This window comes from Alexandromys fortis, unplaced genomic scaffold (genome assembly GCF_014885135.2).
Source record: "Alexandromys fortis isolate MF-2015 unplaced genomic scaffold, M_Fortis_MF-2015_v1.1 scaffold_74, whole genome shotgun sequence".
NCBI lineage: Eukaryota > Metazoa > Chordata > Mammalia > Rodentia > Cricetidae > Alexandromys > Alexandromys fortis.
Window position 1 is genome coordinate 4,029,203 of NW_026068008.1, and position 20,231 is coordinate 4,049,433.

At 49.5% G+C, this 20,231-nt stretch overlaps 1 protein-coding gene and 1 long non-coding RNA gene across 3 annotated transcripts in view; one reads left to right on the plus strand and one right to left on the minus strand.

Annotated features, from left to right (window-relative positions):
- The window catches only part of LOC126513379 (uncharacterized), a 1,096,546-nt gene that overhangs the window by 1,064,730 nt on the left and 11,585 nt on the right, over window positions 1-20,231 (plus strand). The window lies entirely within an intron of this gene.
- Pag1 (phosphoprotein membrane anchor with glycosphingolipid microdomains 1) overlaps window positions 1,149-20,231 on the minus strand; it is an 89,372-nt gene continuing 70,289 nt past the window's right edge. For both annotated transcript variants that reach the window (XM_050161710.1, XM_050161709.1), the window contains 6 exons: window positions 16,884-17,087; window positions 15,553-15,604; window positions 12,300-12,396; window positions 8,987-9,573; window positions 6,358-6,417; window positions 1,149-5,144 (listed from right to left, as the gene is read on the minus strand). In XM_050161710.1, the coding sequence (XP_050017667.1) occupies window positions 4,782-5,144; window positions 6,358-6,417; window positions 8,987-9,573; window positions 12,300-12,396; window positions 15,553-15,604; window positions 16,884-17,014 (1,290 nt within the window). In that variant the 5' untranslated portion in view covers window positions 17,015-17,087 and the 3' untranslated portion in view covers window positions 1,149-4,781. The remainder of the gene's footprint in view (window positions 5,145-6,357; window positions 6,418-8,986; window positions 9,574-12,299; window positions 12,397-15,552; window positions 15,605-16,883; window positions 17,088-20,231) is intronic.

Genomic DNA, 20,231 nt, shown 5'->3' on the forward strand with positions numbered 1-20,231 from the left:
GGATTTGGGTCTTAAGTTACTTTGTACTATTCTTGTGTAAGAGGAACCTTTGAACTGTCAGGAACCCAAGAGACATGCTAGGTTCAACTGCCCTCAGGAGGGAAAGGGCTTAAACAAGAAACAGACTTGCTTATGACAGTGTATGTATCAGGCTGTCTTTCAGACTCCCCTGGAAAACACTGGGCTGCTGGCGACAACATGGCAGCATTCTCCTGCGCCAGCTTGGCGCAGAGTCTGGAGGGCGGGCACCAACCTTTACAGCAGAGAACCAGAATAATGTAGAAACAGGGTCTTTCCACGTAGCCCAGGTTGGCCTTGAGCTCAGATCTTTCTGCCCACTCTCCCATGTTACAGGATTACAGGCAGAGCTACTATGCCCAGCTCCTAGATCTTAAAACACAGCCTACAGAAAGAGAGACAGCCCACGGGGAGGTCTGCACGAGGATCAATGACTGTAAAGGATGATCTGCAGGATCACCTCTAAACAGACTTGTTTTGTTCACCTGATACGAAGAATCTGAACAAATATTTCTCAGGTAAATAAAAACTTGAAGAACAATAAAATACAAATATTTAAAGATAAAAAAATAAAAATAAAAAAGGCTTGAAAATGAGCAAAAATAGGATAAAAACCATACAGATGTTCTTTCTCTTCTGGACCATGGTTTTTAATATTCTGTAACCTAATTCCAGATAAAAATGCTAATTTTCCTGGGTTCTGTGCCAGCTTCTCTAAGTGTAGTTCTTGTGTATGAGTGTTTTCAGCTTCTTTGATGCCCTGTCAGGAATAATGCCCGGAGGAACAGACAGGCCCCAGCAAGGCAGGAGACACGGGTGCCGCTGTAAAGAAATCCACGTTTGATTCTGTCTACATGTAATCCTGTTTTCCCAGCAGCTACTCACTAACACCAGCATCATCACACTTTCCATGTCCCCTTGGCACAGTACATTATACTGTCAGGGTTTCCAGGGAATAACCCTCAACACCGACTGTGCCTCCAGCAGCCAGCCTAAGCTGTCGGTGGAGCAGAGACCAACACTTTCAGAAGATGGCACCCGGATCACAGGGAGCATTGGGATAGGTGTCATTCCATCTACGGACTCCTGCTTCCGTCTGGAATCACAAGACAGGCTTCGTACATCCATACCCCACCGTCACCTGCTGCCCCTGCAGCAAATGCTCGACTTTTCACACGGAATAAACTAGATCCCCCCATGATAACTGGCCTGGGCTACCTAGGAGGCCGCCCTGCCTGCCAGCCAGGCTCAGGCCTCCTCTGTTGCTGCTTCTGGCTTCCTCTCCTCCTTGACACACACTGAGTAGCACACCTGTTTACATCCTTTTCTCGGAATGAATATGCATTGAGTCAAAGCATAACAAAGGCATCTTCAGACAGCATTGTTTTTCACTGGGAGAATTATGAACACAATTTAAAATCTGAATGTCTTCATTGGGAAAACCAAATAAAAGCATCTCAGAAAGGTATTCCATAATTATCCAATGAAACTGATGGAGAATGGTTTCTTTGAATTCTGTTGTTATGACATAAGTTTATCACACCAGTAGGATAAACTTTCCAGACATATAATAGAACACAGCTAATTAGTACCAGGGCTGTGCCAGAGCCAGCAACACATCATACATACATAAGTACATACACACACACACGTGTATACATATAGTTTATCGCTGGTGAAGGCAGGGAGTGTTCTAATCATACAGGTGAAAATCAAGTTAAGGAAAGCACCCTGGCAAGCTGGGGGAGACTTTAGTTCTGTGTTCATGGCCTATTGTTATTAAGTATTCAATTAGAATTTACTGCGGAAGAATCCAATTCCATCGATTTACTGTAGAAAACTCACAAACTTTTTTCTCACAAAGATTATTGTATTATTTAGAAGTTTTACAGACTTATTGACATGATTTAGAAAATGACAAATTAAAAATGTGCAGCTAACATATTTATAGAAATGACTTTCTTTTAGAATTTCTGGAACATTTCATATAAGAAAGCCTGCTTTTCTCAAAGTTTACACTTGGAAAGTACATGAAGCAGCAGAAAATGCTTTCAGACTTTTAAAAGTATTTAAAGAAAAAGAAATAGCTGCTTCTAATCTAGACAGAATTACAATTCTGATTTAAAGGGAAAACCTGGTGATTTATTTTTCTTTGGGGATGACTCACATAGGCTGGGTATGCTCGGATGCACACTGCGGAGGCCAGCGGCCAGTGCTTCTGTGTACGGCGTGGTCTACTTTGATTATTACTTTCACCAGCTTAAACTCTGTAACATTTAGGCGAAGACTTTGAAACAACCACAGCTCTGTCCAGCACAGACAGGAACACAGATTTTGAATCAAGTAAAAGAGTAAAAAGTTACAACACCACAACACAAAGCAGAGAAACCCTGGGTAATCGAGTCCAACAACGATGGCACAGGAATAAATACACTGATTACGTACCGAGCTCAGCCGAGCAAAGCTCCTCCTTGCCCTCTCTTCTGCCCAGTCCCTTGTGAAGTACCCTCGAGGTACTCTCCGCCACAACTCAGTCACTGCTGCTCAAGCCAGCAGCGCGATTTCAGTGCATATTTTACAACGATGTTGCATACGATGTCTGGAAACTCGGGGGACATTCTGACGACGAGATTTCAAGATGACATGATTGTTTATAATCAATTTGTCTTTAAAGAAAGAGTTAAATACTTCAGCGCCCACACCAGCTTCCCTGCTAAGTAAGACTTTCTATAAAGCACAAACTTCTGAGCTGGAAGGTGCCTGTGAAGGGTTGGCAGTGTGGCCAGCCCAGGCTGGGAGGGCCGTGTCAGGGGTAGCACCATGTACTAGAGGGACCCTTGGAACCCGGGAGACGCTTGGGTCAAACTCATTGATACACAGTGGTGTAAGTCCGTGTTTGCGGAAGATCCTTGCCCTCTGCTGCTCCTGGGGCAGGGGAGGTGCCCTGCTTGTTCCCGTCTGATCGGCAGTGGTTCCGCTGATCTGTGTGGCATCTTCATGGGTGGACTGGGCTGACTGACACCACTTCCGAGAGTTTACAGCCCCACAAGCCTGGCACACAGCAGCGACAAGGACAGTTCATGAATACAGGGATGGGAACACAGGCCGCAGCTGGGCACTTCACCCTCCCAGTCACATTCTGGGAGTCTCACAGGAGGGAGAACAGCATGGTTAGTGCGCGGTTAGAGTCAGAAGTCACAGCGGGGGCGGGAACGGCCTCTCTCTGCATCAGTGCCAAGGTTTCCTGCCTGCACTTTGGCTAGGCTCCTCTAAGACTGAAAAGTGAACGCAGTTCCCAGTGTTGGCCTCAGAAGATGTAGAGGGATGATTGAATTGAAAGCAGACTGAACTGGTAATCTGAGCTACTTCAGCCACTGATTTTTGTTAAATGAAGGAAAAAAAAAAAGTCTAACAGGCAATTTGCACTGGCAAGTACCGCACGGTGGACACCACCACTGAGATTCTTAGAGATATCTGAGCCCTTCGGCAAGTTCAAACTTCTGAAGCCAGAGTTTGCTCTCTTTCTAACACTGACAGTCTCAGTGATGTCTGTCACTTCGACATGGTCATCACTGCATGTGAGTCACCAGTGGTCTGGGTGTTCTGGATCTGAAGCTCCCGATACCATCTGGAAAGCCGAGTCCTTACAAATCTTCAATGTTATGTTACTTGTTAGAGAAAAGAATAGAAACTGCTCATAATTACCTAGCTTGTGTGCTTTACGGTGCCTTTTAAAACTGAGTATAAATCATCGTACAGAAAATCAAAATAGTTAATATATGTTTTCTGGCACTTTCTAGAAATTAGGCATGAACATAAAACATCTTATAAATTTATATAATAAAATAAATGTATACATTTTACTCTTAGATTACCATCGAAGATAGGAAAGTCACACATGTGGGCAGCAGAGATCACTGGGAATACAAATTCATGTCCGCAGCCCTTTGGGGATAGACACCATGGCTGCTGTCTGCACATGCGGTCTGGGTCCCAACATAAACATTAAGGCTCTGTTTGGAAGGGAGAGCGTTGGGCTTAAACAACGTCAGAAGTACCATGGTTGTCACTGGGAGTTCCGAAACTCTGACAAGGTTTCCGAACACCGTGGGGGAAGGTTTGAACAGGAAAAATAGGAAAAGCATCTAAAGTACCTCAAATACAGTGGAAAGATTGCAAGTGCGCTGTCACAATTAGGAGAAAAGACCCCAGAGCCTCCAGGGACACCCCACCCCCAACCTCTATAGCCTGTATCGTCCAGAAGCCCAGGGACAAACAGGGAGAACTAGGAAGCCGGTGGGACCAGCGGCCTGTTCTCACCATCCTAGCATCCAGCGGAAGATGGTGCCAAGCCTGTGGGAGACCCTCCTTGGGATGAACCACAGACGTGGCTGGGTCACAAGTGGTGGAAGGCAGGATGATTTAGCTCTGGTGGCAGACAGAGGAGGAGAGTGAGGAAGGAAACCTGGCTCCACAGGGCGGCAGGTATCCCAGGCAGATGGAATTTCAGCACTGGCCGGTGAAGCTTCCCCTCACAGGCTGCCTTCCTCTGTGGGATGTGGAGGTCACATGTATGTGGGGTTCCTCGTGAGTATGGCATCCTGCCCTGACAGGTGGGTCCGTACCTTACTGCTTCAGAAACTGGGGAACAGCTGTGACCCTGTGCTTGACTTGGGTTAACTAAAGCAACATGACATCTTATCATTCCACAGCCGAGTGGTCCTGGATGAGTCCCGATCACAGGCTCTGAGACTTCTGGGTTGCTAAAGCCTGGTGATATCTCTGCAGTGCTGCAAGTCCCCAATGCTCTCGTAGTCATTCTCCTTGGGGACGAGGTGGCCATTGGTCTCCAGAGGGACCTTTTCTTCCTCTCTGTTTAGATTGTGTATGGCTTCATAGTCAGGCTCGGGTTCCTCACTGGGCCTCCTTGCTGGGGGAGGTGTGCAGAGGCTGTTGGGAGATTTCTCGAAGTCTTTCACAGTGGCATAGAGGTCATTACAGGAAGAGGATGACCTCTGAGGGGGTCCCTGCACGGACTGGCAGGTCAACTCTGGCTCTTTCGGAGACGGTCCGGGTTTGTGTGCTGACTGTCCGAGTTTATTCACTGAGGAATACATGGCCGAGATCTAGGTAGGGAACAAGGAGAAATAAACTGCTGGCTGGAGCGGCCTCCCTCCTCCCCACTAGATGCTCCCTCCTCCCCACTAGGTGCTCATAAACACTGCCCCACCCCGTGAGTCACCTTTGTCATCCATATTAGTTCTGAAGTGTGGAACTAGAGAATAATCACACTATCTTCCTTTCTATAGATTAGTCGTATTTGACTAACTCTGTAAACCCAGTTTTGTGGGTTTCTCAGAAGACCAGATGGAGCTACCGTGGCTAGTGGAAAACTGGTAGGGGAAAGCCGCAGACTCACAAGGGCTTCAGTGGGAGGGGACATGAGGGGCACTCCAGAGATGGAGGTATGAGGCAGAAAGCTGGGAGGCCCCTGAAGGGCCTTGGCAACTGGTTGTACCTGGGAGGATGGGGAAGCAATAGGAATCAAAGACGACTCCTAAGTTTTGCCTTCTGCAGCCAGGGAGACGGGTAACATTTCCCTTCCTTGGGAAGGAGCACGTGGGGCCTAGGCAGTGTCATCTGAAGAAGGCACGCCGTGAACTCACTCTTCGTCTCCCTAGGCTGCACTCAAGAGCTCCCAGCCAGTGACAAAGCTCCCACACTGGGCATTCCTCTCCAGCCACGTACAGCGGGAGTAGGGAAGGGGTCTGGTGCTCCATCTGAACCTAGCGCCATGTGTGTCATGGTCATGGCTTCTGCATTTGGGAGGCACCACATAAGTCTCAGTTTTTACCCTCATTCTTGGAAATCTACCATTTGTTTTTACTGGTAGCTTCAAGCAATGTTAGTCTTAGCCTGATTTCATTTTTCCTGAAGCGACCAGCAGCCAACATTCCATTCAGAGACATTTTCCAACATTCTAGGCAGGATGAAATTCCCTACTTCCAGCCATCCTGACTTTGGGAATTTTCCAGCCCACTGACAATTTCCTTCTAGGGTGGCCCACCCTGGCTGTTGACTAAAGCGCCCTCCTTCTTTTCTGACCCTAGTTCTCCCTCCTCTTCATGTCTGTCCAACCCTTCCTTCTGCACTGAGCGAGACTGGATTCCCTGGAGTTGGTGAGACAGGGTGTTGCCAGCTGCCCAGCCTGGGCTGTGGAACTGAACTCCTCTACAAGAGCAGCGCAGGCTCTGAACTGCTGAACCAGCCCTCCAGCCCCTTGATGTCTCTATTTTTTAAGCACATGCTTTTGGTTATTTGAAAACAATTGAAGTTTACCTCCTCTTCTGTAAGATTTGGGTCTTCTTCCCGAGACTTGTATGACAAGGAACTAAATCTCTGTCAAAAAATACAAATTAAAGCAGTTTGAAACCGATAGCTGAACCTATCTACTGCGCATATATGTTCATGTCTAGACAAGGGCCTTCTGGGATCTCTGCAGACTTCATATATGCCCATGTCTAGACCAGGGCCTTCAGGGATCTCTGCAGACTTCATATACACCCATGTTTAGACCAGGACTTTCAGGAATCTCTACAGACTTCATGTACACCCATGCCTAGACCAGGGCCTTCTGGGATCTCTATAGACTGCAGGCCATCATGTGTCTCTTGAATCAGCTGCTGGCACACCCATGACTGCCCAGTCACACCACTGCTGTCCAGAGGTCTAATACTTCAGTGTGCAGTGGAAATCAGTCAGTGGTTTCCAAACCCATGGTTTTGGTTCCTCATCATCATCACCAAGGGAGAGATGACGGGCTTTGGGGAGGGTGATAGTATATCCATCTTTCCCTCACTATTGTCCAGAGAAGCCTCAGATAACTTTCCTCTGCCAACCACTTCAGCCAAGTATCTACTTTCACACTGTTCGTCTTGGTCCCAAATGATGGTCACAGCAGAGTGATGGCTTGTCCTGTGTGTGCTCAGGTCTCCAGCAAGTCCCACCCTCTTTCCTGGTCTTTGTTCTTATTTTGGTTTCTCCTGCTGTCCTCCTGACCCCAGATCCCTGTTCTTAGGACTCTTCTGGTCCTAGTAGACATGCCACCCATTGCCATGAGCTTAAACAGTTTGGCAGCTAGTTCTGAACCATGTGACCCCAGCCCCAGCTGCCCCGAGGTGTGTCCTGATCTCTAGCGGAACACTACTCGAGCAGAGGACTGCGGCTCGCCCCAGCCCCTGCCCTCCTGGGATACTCTGTCTTGATTTGCGGTGGTTCCTTGTGCCCACAGGCTGTGCCAGCCCTCAGCTCTTGGTCTCGCTCGCTCCTCTCATCACTTCTGCTGCCTCTGTCCTGCCCGGAGCCCCTCTAGGTATTAGAGCAGAGGAAGCTTTCACAGCATAGATTATACTCTTGCTTTCTGCTGGTTTCATTCAGACCACGGGCCCAGGACATAACCAGACACCTGTCTGCAAAGTCTTCTCATCTTTGCCCATCTCGGCTCACCCCAGCCCTCCCTCCCACACCAGCCACTGAGCTAGCTTGGGGGCTTCCCGAGATCAAAGTGCACAGTGCCTCGAAGAGCACCTGCCCAGATTTCTCAGGCCCCCTAGATCCTGCTCAAGAATCCCTTCACTTAGAGGTAGGAGCAACAACTCTACCCCCACCCGACTTATGCCCAATCTTCCTTATGTGGCTATTCCCTTTAAACTATGTTATGTCTATCTCTTCCCCCACTAAAACTCAAGTTCCACATGACCTGGGATTTGTATCCATTTATAGTTTACTCACTGGGGTAGAACATCTAGAAGGCCATATGGCATGTAGTGGACGCTCAATAAAATCTTTTTTTAAAAAATATCAAACATTTGACATTCCTAATTCTGTTAAAATTGGGATTGTTTGCATGGAAGAGGATCCCTCTTGGAGTGAGGGATGACTGGATCCTGAGATGCGGGTCTCCAGTCCCTAACGTGGAATCTGGAGAAGTACTCATTAACAATAGAAAAAAACCCTTCTGTCTTCCGAATGCTCATGAAGAAGAGCTTCGCTAGTCCAGGCAGCATACACTCATGTCGCTTTCCTTGTCTTTGGTTATAGGAACGGCAGAAACTTGGATTTTACTGCAGCTTACGAACATGTTTGCAAATATCCCAGAGGTGCGTGTGGCCGCCGATTTCACAGATACCAGGAAAAGTTGAGACAAACTCAGAAGAGTGTGAAATGACTTCATAGACAGCCACAGGAAGGGTGAGCATCAGCAGCTCTGCTCCTGATCCCCCCCTGCCCTCCCTGCAGAGGCTGGACTTGAACTTACAACTGGAAGATAACCCGGCATTTATCTCTGTAGATAACAGGAAACCTTATTAGCTGACGGAAGTGGGGTGGGCCTACTTAAATGCTGGGGCATTTCGACATCCAATGTGAGGCTCCCTGTGGCTCAGAGGCTGTTGAGACACATGTGCCAAAGGCTGCAGACTGCTGATGAATCTTAGACCTCTGCTGAATAAACTTTTTAGAAATTACTTAAAAATATTGCATAGAAACTAGTGAAAAATAAGACTCGTTAGTTGGTTTAGAGGAAAATACACACAACAAGCTGCGAGCAGAGACATTGAACATCTGGACTGTCTGCACAGGACAGAGTGCTTCCAGCTGTGGGGTTCTGAAGGGCTCAAGTTATGCTGCCCAAGGAAGCCACACAGAGAAGACAGGACTGTGGGGCAAAGAATCTTGCCTATTTAGTTCTTAGTGACACTAATATTGGTCTAATAATATATAATATAAACGCTGGAAACGACCCAAATGAGATATGAGAAAGATTTTGTAGGCATAAATCTTCAGCATCTTAAGACTTAGAGGGTAAAACGGCTTACACTAGCCCGGGTCACGTTTCATTTCATGAACCTGCTAGTATCATACATACGTCCCAGGACCCGGCAACCTTTCCGTCAGGACAAAAGCCCACCTTGTTGTGTCCACTGGTCCCCTCCGGAGCTTGCTCTTCTGCCTCTGCCTCTCCCTTCTCTGGAAGGTTTGCGTTCTCATTCAGAAGTTTAACCGGGACAGGTGGGGGGGCTTCCTCTTCCGGGTCACTGGACGCTCCCAGAATGCTCTCTGCGTTGACGCTCTGGCGGCACTTCTTGTTTCTGTCCACAGAGGCATACTCAGCAAAGTCGGGTTTGCCCTCTGCGGGGACGCCCTGAAGCTCCTTCAAGGCGGACGTGGACTTGGACTTGCCAGCCTGGCCTTTGTCTGCCACCTCCTTGATTTCCTTAACAGTTTCATATAGGCAGTCCTCCACCATGTTCTCCTGGGAGGAACTATCCTTGAGCACCTCGTAGGGCCCCTCCATGCCGGGCCCCGAGTCCCCCTCCACCACCCTGGCTGTGAGCATGGCGTCCACGGCGTTCTCTGGGGGGATCCTTGGCAGCTCCCGGCTCTGATGACTCTTGGGCTTTCCTGTGCTGTCCTGGGAGTCCAGAAGATCGGAGGCCGAGGTCTGAACTTCCTCATAATGCTGCATGCAGGTCAAGGTGCTGTCTTCTGAAAGAACTGAAGAGGACGGGGTATTAGCAGCAGAGGAAGAGCACCCCTTAATAACCCGTGCAGGGCGCCACGATGCTAGACCATCAAGTCCGCGTTAAGTAACCTGATGCTCAGCAGCATCCCATTCCATTTAAAGGGAAGCCAGCCATTGTATTCCCGGTCCATGATTTAATAAAGGATGCGGGCTAGCTACACTCTGACTCATGGTTCCTTTCATTACTTACTGTTACTCCTGCTGAGACCCACGGAGGCAGAGGGCCTGACAGTGCACAGGATCAAAGAAACATTCCAGGCAGGGCCAAGTGCTTAAAGCGGCTGAGGCAGGAAGACTCAGTTCAATTGCAGACTGGGTAACTGGCTTAGTGCTAGAGCGCCTGCCTGTAGCTCACACCAGGACCTGCCTCCATCCCCAGGCTAGAGAACAAGTGAAGTTGACAAAATACCAAAAATGGGGCATGTGTGTTACCCTCGTCTAACGGGTCCTTGCCTTTGAGGGAGTAGGCGCTCTTCTTGGCCTGTCCCATGTCACAAGTCAGTTTCATCTGGCTGTTAGGACAGAGGTGGAGCAGCAGCGATGCACCTTAGGTCTGTATCACCAAAGGCCAGACACTGTGCCTCGGCCCCACATCCTTGCCTCACAGAGGCCCCACCAGCATGTCCCTGGACTGCCTCTAAAATGGTAACCATGATTCCTGGCAGTCGATCCTTATGGCATGGATTTTGAGTGTTGGCCAGATGCCAGGGACTGTTCAACCCGGTACACACCCAGAGGTGAGCAGAATAGAATCCTTCTCTCAGAATTCTCACATCAAAGCGACAAGTTCTTACTCAAGTGAACCTCACTGTAGGGAGATTAGAGACAGTGTACCAGCTGGGAGGGCTCCCGAGGCCTTCACCTAAACCACGAAACAAAACAAAACTCCAGCAACACCAATAAACCAAGAAAACCGAAACAAGAAAGGGGAGCATGTGGGAAGAGGAAGGGGTCAGTAGGAGTGTGGGTGGGGGGTGAGGGTAATGAGGGTGGATGTGATCACAATACATTATATCCACGTATGGAAATGTAAAATATACAGCTAGGAAGAAGAACAGAAAAAGAAACATGCGGGATAATGCTGTATCCTCAACACTCTGGATTTAGCAGTCCCAGAGTTCCAACTCCTTCTGATCCCGGGGGACAGCTCCTGCTGGGCTCCAGTTATCTGGTCCCAGAACAGAGGGGCACTGGCACCTGTAGACTCGGGTGCCATGCTGATGACCCCTGAGCTTCCTTCATAAAGGCGGAAGGAAGAAGCCTTGCCTTAGGGAATGCAAGCCACACAGGCAGCAATCGTTGCGACTACGCCTGTCAGTCAGTGTATATCGTGTGTCAGACAGAATGGTGTATACAGAATGCTGAGTGCCTGCCCTGGAATCACGCTGCCTGGTTCACGTTACAGATCCCCAAGCTATGTGATAATCAAACCTTGGTCAGGTTATTAATGGCTGTGTGACAAGGATGTGACTTCCCAAAGATGTCTTCATCCCAGTCTACGGAAACTACATGCTGTGTCACGTACCAATGTGCATGCGTGCGTGCGTGTGTGCACGCGTGTAGTGTGTAATCGGCCGACTTTGAGAGGGTAGAGGAACTTGGTTACCTAGACAAGCCCAAGGGATTACACACGGTCCCAAAGGGTGGAAGATGAAGGGCAGCAGGAGATTCAGAGATTCAGGAGAATCCTTGGACTATGGGATGCAGGAGGCTGCAGGTGGCAAGAAGTGACTATCAGCCCCTAGCAGGAAGTGGAAGCAGGCTTGCAGACATCTGAATTTAATACTGCTCACACTTGTGACCCTGACAGTCGTAAGTTAATGAACTTTCTCCACTCAAGGTCTGCTGCGGTGCTGTGATGCGCAGCTGGGGGCTGGAGACGGTGACTGAGTGCTGCCTGTCAATGGGGGACTCAGTGAGGAGTAGACGCTTTCAAGGCTGGAGCAGGTGACTCTACCCACTTCTAACAGCCAACAACCAGATTCCAGGTGTCTTTATGCAAATGAGACTTCTGGCTAAGACTAGTGGCTATAGTGATCAGGTAGAGTATACCCCCAGTTTCTGAGCTACCTTTTTTCTTTATTCAGAAAATGAAATCTTTATTTCACATGTCTGGTGTTCTGCCTGCATATATGTTCGTGCATCACTTGCAAGCCTGGTGCCTGTGGAGGGCACTGGATCCCCTGGAACTGCAGTAGTGGATGGTGGTGAGCTGCCATGTGGGTGCTGGGAATTAAATTCAAGTCTTCTGGAAGAGCAGCAGCAGAGGTGGTGGGGGAGGTGGTGGGGGAGGAGGTGGAGATGGTGGTGGAGGTGGTGGTAGAGGTGGAGGTGGAGGTGGTGGAGATGGTGGTGGAGGTGGTGGTGGAGGTGGTGGTGGACGTGGTGGTGGAGGTGGTGGGGGAGGTGGTGGGGGAGGTGGTGGTAGAGATGGTGGAGGTGGTGATTGAGGTAGTGGTGGAAGTGATAGAGGTGGTGGCGGCGGTGGTAGTGGCCGTAGTGGTGGAGGTGGAGGTGGAGATAGAGGTGGTAGAGGAGGCGGTGGCAATGGAGATGGTGGTGGATGTGGTAGAGGTGGTGGTGGTGGTGGGGGCGGTGGTGACAGTGTTGGCCCTAACTGCTGAGTCATCATTCCAGCCCTGTGATCCACCTTATTTGAAACCTAGTACGTTCACAGTGATATCTCTGCAGAACTTACTGTCACCATTGGTGAGCACCCCGTTCTGTTCACTGCTGGCCAGGGCATCTGTTGTCAGGCTGGTCGCTGAATGGCTGAACATCTCCTTGTCAGAAGGCTGAAAAATCCAAATACATCTTTTGGTAAGAATCTGCTGCATACCAGAGGAAGACACTCCTAAAATCAAAACAGTCAAAAGCAAATCCCAGAATCCATGAATCAAATTAGGTGAGTCCCATGGATAACTTAGCCACACTCAGGTGTCAAAGTGGGGACCATTCTGACCGATGGAGAATGACTAAGCTTATTTTTGAAGGTGTGGTTCTGGATTCTCAGGGGAACTGGGACTCTTCTGGGGCTTCAGGCAGTGCACCTCACCTGGTGGTTACAAGTGGGCTACAGACACACTGTTTTCCTTAGCACACGGCAAAAGGAGACCACAAACTCTTGTGGTCAGAACAGATCCCAGCAGGGACCAATGCCATCCTTGTAACACAGGTATTGCCAAACAAAGAGCAAAGCATCACTGCTGCCTCCAGACAGGAGGAGACTGAGTCTGTACCGTATTTAACGCCATACATTTCTGAGGCTCTTCCAGCACTAGTCTCTGGCTTCAGGCGTCACCGAAAGGATCATCTACTGAGAAATTGCTTTGCGAACCTTTCTTGTTCTAAAAGACACACAGAGAGTTTGCTCCTCTGGGGTGACGGTGGTGTGCAGACACTGTCTGGAACTACATGCTAGGTGGAGTTGTCATGAGGGGCATGCAGAAACAAGCTGCTCCTAGATGCAGCTTACGCTACTGGTCCCAGAGAGCAACCCAGATGGGCACACGACAGACCCCATCCTTTTCACGTTCATGGCTTCTGCTGCCCAGGACACAGCCCGGGCTCCAGGATATCACATGGGAAATTCTGATATGTCCTGCAGAGAAATCTTGGGTAGTTGGCCTCACAAACTTCCTGACTCTGATGGGAAATCTAATAACAGACGGAAAATGGCCCCGACGTGTGGTGATGCCCGAGTGTCCAGGGAGTCTGCTCTACTGGGCCAGTGCTACTCACACCTGCTGCTCCATGATCTAGGTGCTCACACTATAGAAACAGTGTCCTTAGGGGAGAGGCCAGGGGATCGAGGGAAGGCTTCCTGTAAAACCTGTCATGGCCAGACTTCCACAATCTATGTCTGAATGACATTTTGATGGAGGAGGGTCATCTGTCTATCTGTTGTTTCATTGGTTAATTAATAAAGAAAACTGCTTGGCCTGATAGGTCAGAACATAGGTAGGCGGGGAAGACAGAATGCTGCGAGGAAGAAGGCAGTGATGCAGACGCCATGATTCTTCGACCCAAGATGGACGTAGGCTAGAATCTTTCCCGATAAGCCACCACCTCGTGGTACTACACTGATTATTAGAAATGGGTTAATCAAGATGTGAGAATAGCCAATAAGAGGCTAGAGCTAATGGGCCAAGCAGTGTTTAAATAAATACAATTTGTGTGTTGTTATTTCGGGTGTAAAGCTAACCATGTGGGAGCCGGGCAAGTCGAAAAGCAGGCCTGCTCGCCCCATCACTACAACATTTCCCATCACCACAGAAACAAATCTGCAAACTGTGATATCTAGCAAACTCAGGAACTAGGTGGACAACAGCGTGTGCAGGCCTCGTGTGGCCAGTGTACGCCACATTCTTGTGAGTGCGCACCGTGAGTGCACACCATGAGTGCACACCATGAGTGCACACCATGAGTGCACACCGTGAGTGCACACCGTGAGTGCACACCGTAGTGTACACAGTCGTGTGTTGGCGCATGGGGGATCCCATGAGAGGAAGAAGATGAAGAGACTGCCTTCTCCTTTGCTCATCTGCTCCACTCACCAAAGGCTGCTGACCTCAGGCACAATGGCAGGGACAGACCAAGAATAGGGATCCACACTGGTACCTACACCAGAGTTGGTTCCATCCCTGGAACACTGGCTTCCTATCTGCTCCCAGGTGGTGCTATTGCTAATGGTCCAGCCATACCTGACCCTTGTTCTAGAAGGAAATGAGGGTAGAGGAGGATGCCTAGCTTCAGGCAACAATTCACTATCCACCTCACTCTGAGCAAGGTGGTAGGTGAATAACACAGGGCTCCATCCTTCTACTCCCTCCCCCATTGTACCAACAATCACAGGCAGAGATGGAGAAGCTGGGAACAGAGAAGTGAGGACAGCAGAAGATGTGAAACGTGAGAGAATCTCTCAAAGGAGGGGGTTGCTGAGGGTCAGGACAGTGGGACTCACACAGACACCCAGTGCTCTGGGGTCTAGGAGGAGCCAAGAAGGGAATCCTGGCAGCTTCCTACCTGCTTGGGTCACAGACACACAGCGAAGTGGGGGTTCAGGCACCCTGGGGTCTCCTGCATGAGCTCTGAACACACCTGCTGGGTGCAAATATACTGATCCCACAGAGATAGACATACACGTGCTGCTTCCTTCTTGCTCTGACCAGGAAGCAACTTCTCTCCTAGCACTGCCCTGGGGCTGGGGGTGGGCTGTAGAGACAGCTGCTGGGGCTGTGCTACCGCCTAAGGGCACAATTTGAGTTAAAGGACAGACAGACTGTGACACCCTCAGGCTGCTCCTCACCCAGGTGGGCAGATCCCACTAAGTCCTCCTCAGATGAGGACTGGGGAAGGCAGCAAGGCCAGGCTGTGCCATGGGCCCCAGGCCCTGGTGCGTGGTTGTATTTCCACCTAACCTGCAGAGTGCACTCTATCTGAGAACCAGGACACCTCCGATGGCTCTGGTGAAGACTGAGGTTACGTCAGTCACCTGGGTTCTAGTCTCATATATTTGGTATCTTTATGACTTGGCCCTAAGGGCAGACATTTGGAGAAGGAAAGCAGAGGGACAGAGGTGGAGACACGGACCAGGTGTGAACTAAGGAACTGAGCCTGGGGACAGGTCCAACTCTGGAAGGACCTAACGTGACAACACCGTGGATGCTGGACTCTGCTCTCCAGAGCAGAGAGACAGTAAATCCCATCTGAGTCATCCAGTTTGTTCTGTGACAGCCCTCTCTGACCAAAGGGGACAGAAGATGTCCCTGCAGCAGGCTGGAGCCCAGTCCGGTCCAGCCTTTCCCTCAGAAGCTCTGTGAACATTGGTGGAGCACACAGCTCATTTCCACTCCCTTCTACATGCCAACTTCACTCAGGTCAAAGCCAGCGGTGACATTCCTGGATAGGTGTCACTGGACAGACAGATGGACAGAAATACCACCGCTTACCACGTTCATCAGATTCTCGTGGTCCCCGCTGTGTTGCTTTGGCTTCTTCTCTCTGAAATGAAAAGAAGACAGATGTGTCCATGCTCTTATCTGGTTTTATGAACTAGGTTTATTTTGCTGGGCGAACTGACAGCCAAGGATGTGTCTCCTTTCTGCACACTCTTTCCCCGTGAGCAGAGGAGGATGGAGGCACGCTGCAAGCAGGATCTGGCTGTGCCCAGAGGGCGCGGATGGCAGACGGTGCTTTTTTTCCTCAGCGAACCCTAACAATCATTTCATCTTCTCCCTTAAGAGTCTGTGGAGTCACCTGATGTGAGGGAGGAGAAAAGGTACAGGAGATACAACACTGCATGTCCGTCAGGAAGGTGACAAGCTCGCAGGAAGAGTCACGTGGACTTCTAGTCTGTGGAAAAGTCCGGTGAGTAAAGATAGCATACATTTCCTCGCACAGACAGTCCAAAGAAAGCCATCAGCAGTAAAGACGGCGTTTCTACCATGGTGAGGAGAGGGTGACACCTAGCGGGAGAGCGAGTCATGGCAGCAGAATTTTCAGGCCCCTGGGAGCTAGAACTAGGACCTCCTATGTTCTATCTTCTTGGAAGCTGGAAGCTCCACCTAGCCTTCAAGGCCTGGGTCCGCTTGGCGGGGGATCAGGATAGGATATACAAGGCCTGGATTTTCCATTCTTGACAGATTTTAGGGTGGGATCCTTTTAAATATCAGCACATTTCTTCCCAGCTTGAGAGAACTGGGTATGGCTGGCTAAGTTGGTCCCCATGGGCTCCGTCAATACCCCAAAGCTGCAGACTTTGGACCATCCCTGACTCTTCTGAGCAATTGCTTTTGTTTGTAAAGAACCCCAATTCTCCATGTTCAAAGCGAGACAAGTAGTAATGCTTAAAAAGAAAAAAAAATTGTTTCCACATTCAGTGAGTCTGTCTTGCAGGAAAACAAATCTGTTTCTTCACAAAGGGCAGCTTACCACACACATTTTTAAGAATCCATGAGCCTCCTCAGTAATGCCAACTGTGAAAAAGAGATGTAGTGTCTCACACTCAGATTTCAATCTGCCTACGGCTAGAAAAAAGACAGCACTCCAAAGGATGTGCTCAGAGAGCAGCAGAGACTTCATCCTGGCATCTGAAACATCGGGAAGGACTCTTTGCTTTGCTCTCCAGGAAAGTTGAGGGTTTTCAAGTGAGTGATGGAGAATGTCCTTGGAACCTTTGTGACCAACCTGTAAACACGGGCGGGGACTCTTTGGTACAAAGGCTCCTTTGGGAATGACAAGGACTATGTTTAGGTTCTAGAAGATGCATGCGTGTTCTAACCTGTCACAACTGGAGCACAGAAGGATGAGGAAGGTGAGGAGGAAGAACATGGCCACGGCAGCCAGACTTCCCCAGAGAACCATCTGCATCTGCAGGGGCCCAGCGCTCAGTGTGCTTCCTGCAGGACCCATGGTGGAGCCGGTGGCCAGCAGAGGAAGGCAGCTCTTCACAGGCCGTCACATGGGGCTAGAGGGCTTTACCGTCCTGCAGAGACAAGGACACAGTTGCAATCGCTTCTCTAGAGAGGGTGAGCATTCCTGAGAAAATCCTGAAAGACTCCCAGATCTAAATTTTGAATGCGGACATGCTGCCACAGCAAAAGCTTCTGTACATGGCATCAAATGCACGTACCCTGAAACCGTAAAATTACCTTCAGCTCGTGTATGCAATGAGTGTGAAATACACATGAACGTCACGATCAGGCTTGAGTCTTTTCTCTCGGTCAGCTAGCCACTTCTCAGACTCTGGAAAACCTCCAGCACTCTGTTCACAAGCACTCCACGTTGGAAATGCACAGCCTTCTGTCATGGGCAAGGTCTCAGAGTGGCCAGGCGGTGTGTGCAGGGGCAGGTGTGCCTGGGAACTGGACTCTGTCCAGGTCCGTGGTCAGTGTTTGTGTTCCTCGTGTGAGATTTCCATCAGGAACGCACCAGTGCCTAGCAGAGCATCTGAAGCAATGGGCGCTTTATCGTCTGGATACATTTGAAGGACGGACTTGTTTTGAGGGAGGTTCTTAAAGTCTTCAATGAAGATTTCAAGCACCCCAAAGCAAGGAAACACTGGACTTAATATGCCTTTATCCAGGTCAGTATAAAATGTTTGGTATATATGTACATACATATACATCTTTAAATTTTTTAATTAATTTTTATTTATCTAGGTGTATGTGTGTCTGTGTGTGTCTCTGTGTGTGTAGGTGTACATATCCCATGTGACAAATGCAGTGGCCACAAGACAACTTGTAAATGTCAATTCTCTTCTTCTACACTGTGGGTCTTAAGAGATAGGACTCAGGTTGTCAGGTTTGCTGCTAAGGGGCTTTACCTCTGAGTCATCTTGCCAGTGCCCTTTACACATACTCTGCAGTAATGTTATTTTCCTCCCATGCCCCACCGCCACCGCCTGTCTCCCTGCCCCACCGCCTGTCTCCCTGCCCCACCGCCTGTCTCCCTGCCCCACCGCCTGTCTCCCTGTCTCCCTGTCTCCCTGCCCCACCGCCTGTCTCCCTGTCTCCCTGTCTCCCTGTCCCACCGCCACCGCCTGTCTCCTTAGCTTCTCATGCCCATTTTTACCTTGGACAGCTTATGGCTAGTGTGGCCCACTAAACAGAGCATCTGTGCACACTTGCAGTTGGCTGTTCACGAGTGTGCCTTTACTTCCTAGGAGGAGTCTTCACTAAGCTGCTGCTGGGTACCCAGTAACTCATTTTCAAAGGAGAGGCTGGAAGCTCGTGCTGAGGACACTCCCTCAGTAGGAAGTGAGAAGGATTTGTGAAGAACTACGAGTCCCAGGAAGGCCACCAGGCGCTTCTGCATTCATTGCCACCACCACTCAGTGGGAGGCACTTTGGTCCTCACTTTACTGAGCAGGAAGTTGGACCCAAGCAGGGAAAGAACTCGGTCCAAGCGCCCCGAAGGATGAGTCTGCCTGCCTGGACTCCCACACACCGTGCTCCTGTCCTGGAGGCAACCCTGGCTCACTCGGAGCAGCCCCCTGTTCCCTCCACAATGCTTCTGAGAATGCCCAGGTACTGTTGCTAAACATTTCAGTATTAGAGGCACATTGGAAACAGAGGAGCACACCAGCCAACGTTATCTGTGGTAAGAGAGGTCTTATCTACACAACGACACTGATTTGGTTAGTTCCAGAACATTCTAATGGAAAGGAACAGCCTGGAATTTACTCTCAAGTGAGCAGCACAGCAGTGCAGCAATGGGTTTCTGAAACACAGACGAAGAAACACTGAACATGGTGACCTGGGAAACGCCTGCCATGCGTAGGTGCAAACCACGAGATTCTGTAGGAAACACAGACACAGGGCCTCTCTCTTGCACACACAGCTTTGTTTCTTCACTCACACACCCGATTAATCAACACTATGAATAAGGGACAGCTGGCTGTGCAGCTTGCTCAGAGGCAGAGTGGCACCCAGCAGCCAGCAGGGGCTCCCCAGTACTTCTCTCCAGCCCCGCACCGGCTCTGGTCCCCCTAACAGGAGGGCTGATCAGATACACTGAAATATGCGGGGTGCCATCCTAGGACAGCCCAGGGAGGGAGATGAAAGGGAGTCATTACAAGCTACTGAATAAAAGATGGAACTCACAGAAAATGTGCCAAAACTCCCGGCTTACCCCTGTCAATTAGAACTTCATAAAGAGCCGCAGAAAGAAACCCTCCCCAGTTCTCAGCCCGTACAAAAATCTCACCGTGGAGAGAGCGCCTGTCTGGTAGCACCTGCTTTCCTAGTGAGCCAGGGTAAATCCACAGCCTCAGCTGCTTCCACCCCAGCACCTCCTGAGTGCTGCTTTACCGGAAGAGCGAGGGTACAGCAGGGTCTAGGCAGAGCCACAACAGACAAGGTCCCTGGAGGGGACTGACATCAAGGGTGTGCACGTGCGTACGTGGTGCCAGGGCAGGTGGGTACCTGCACACCTCTGATTTAGAGATATTATACTCTCTTATCTCCATTTCTTTATGGCTCTGCCCCCATAATTCTGCCTCCTGTTTCTTCCCTGGATACTACACCTTGGATTTTTATAGGCTCTTCTACAATTGAACTGTGTCTCCGGCCATCTCCCTGCCTACATGTGGAGATGCGCTGTCTCCTCTTTATGTGGAGATGAAATGTCCCTTCTGATGTGTGAATGCCCTGTCTCCAGCCCCCACCGTCTTGTCTGTGTGTACACTGTGACTTTTGTGCTGCCTTCTTAGGCAGGAATGGGGGTACTTGAGTAAAGTGTATGTTACATCTCAAAAGATTCATCAAGAACAACTGATTTTGGAGGCTGGGTATGGTGGTGTATACTTTTAATTTCAGCACCTGGAAGATAGAGGCAGGTGGATGAATCTCTGAGTTCGAGGTCAGCTTGGTCTACAGAGTGAATTCTAGGATATCCAGGGCTATGTAGAGACAGCCTGTCTCAAACAACAACAAAACAAAACAAAACAGAACCGAAAAAAAATTAGCTGATTTTGGACTGCAAATATAAATATTTAAAAGTAATTTATGACACAGGACCTAGGAGTTGTCTCTACCTCTACTGTACCTTAACTGACGTTACTATGACACTTGTAAGCCTTACAGTTGGAGAAGGAAGCAGGTGACAATTGTGTATTTTTGCTTCGTGG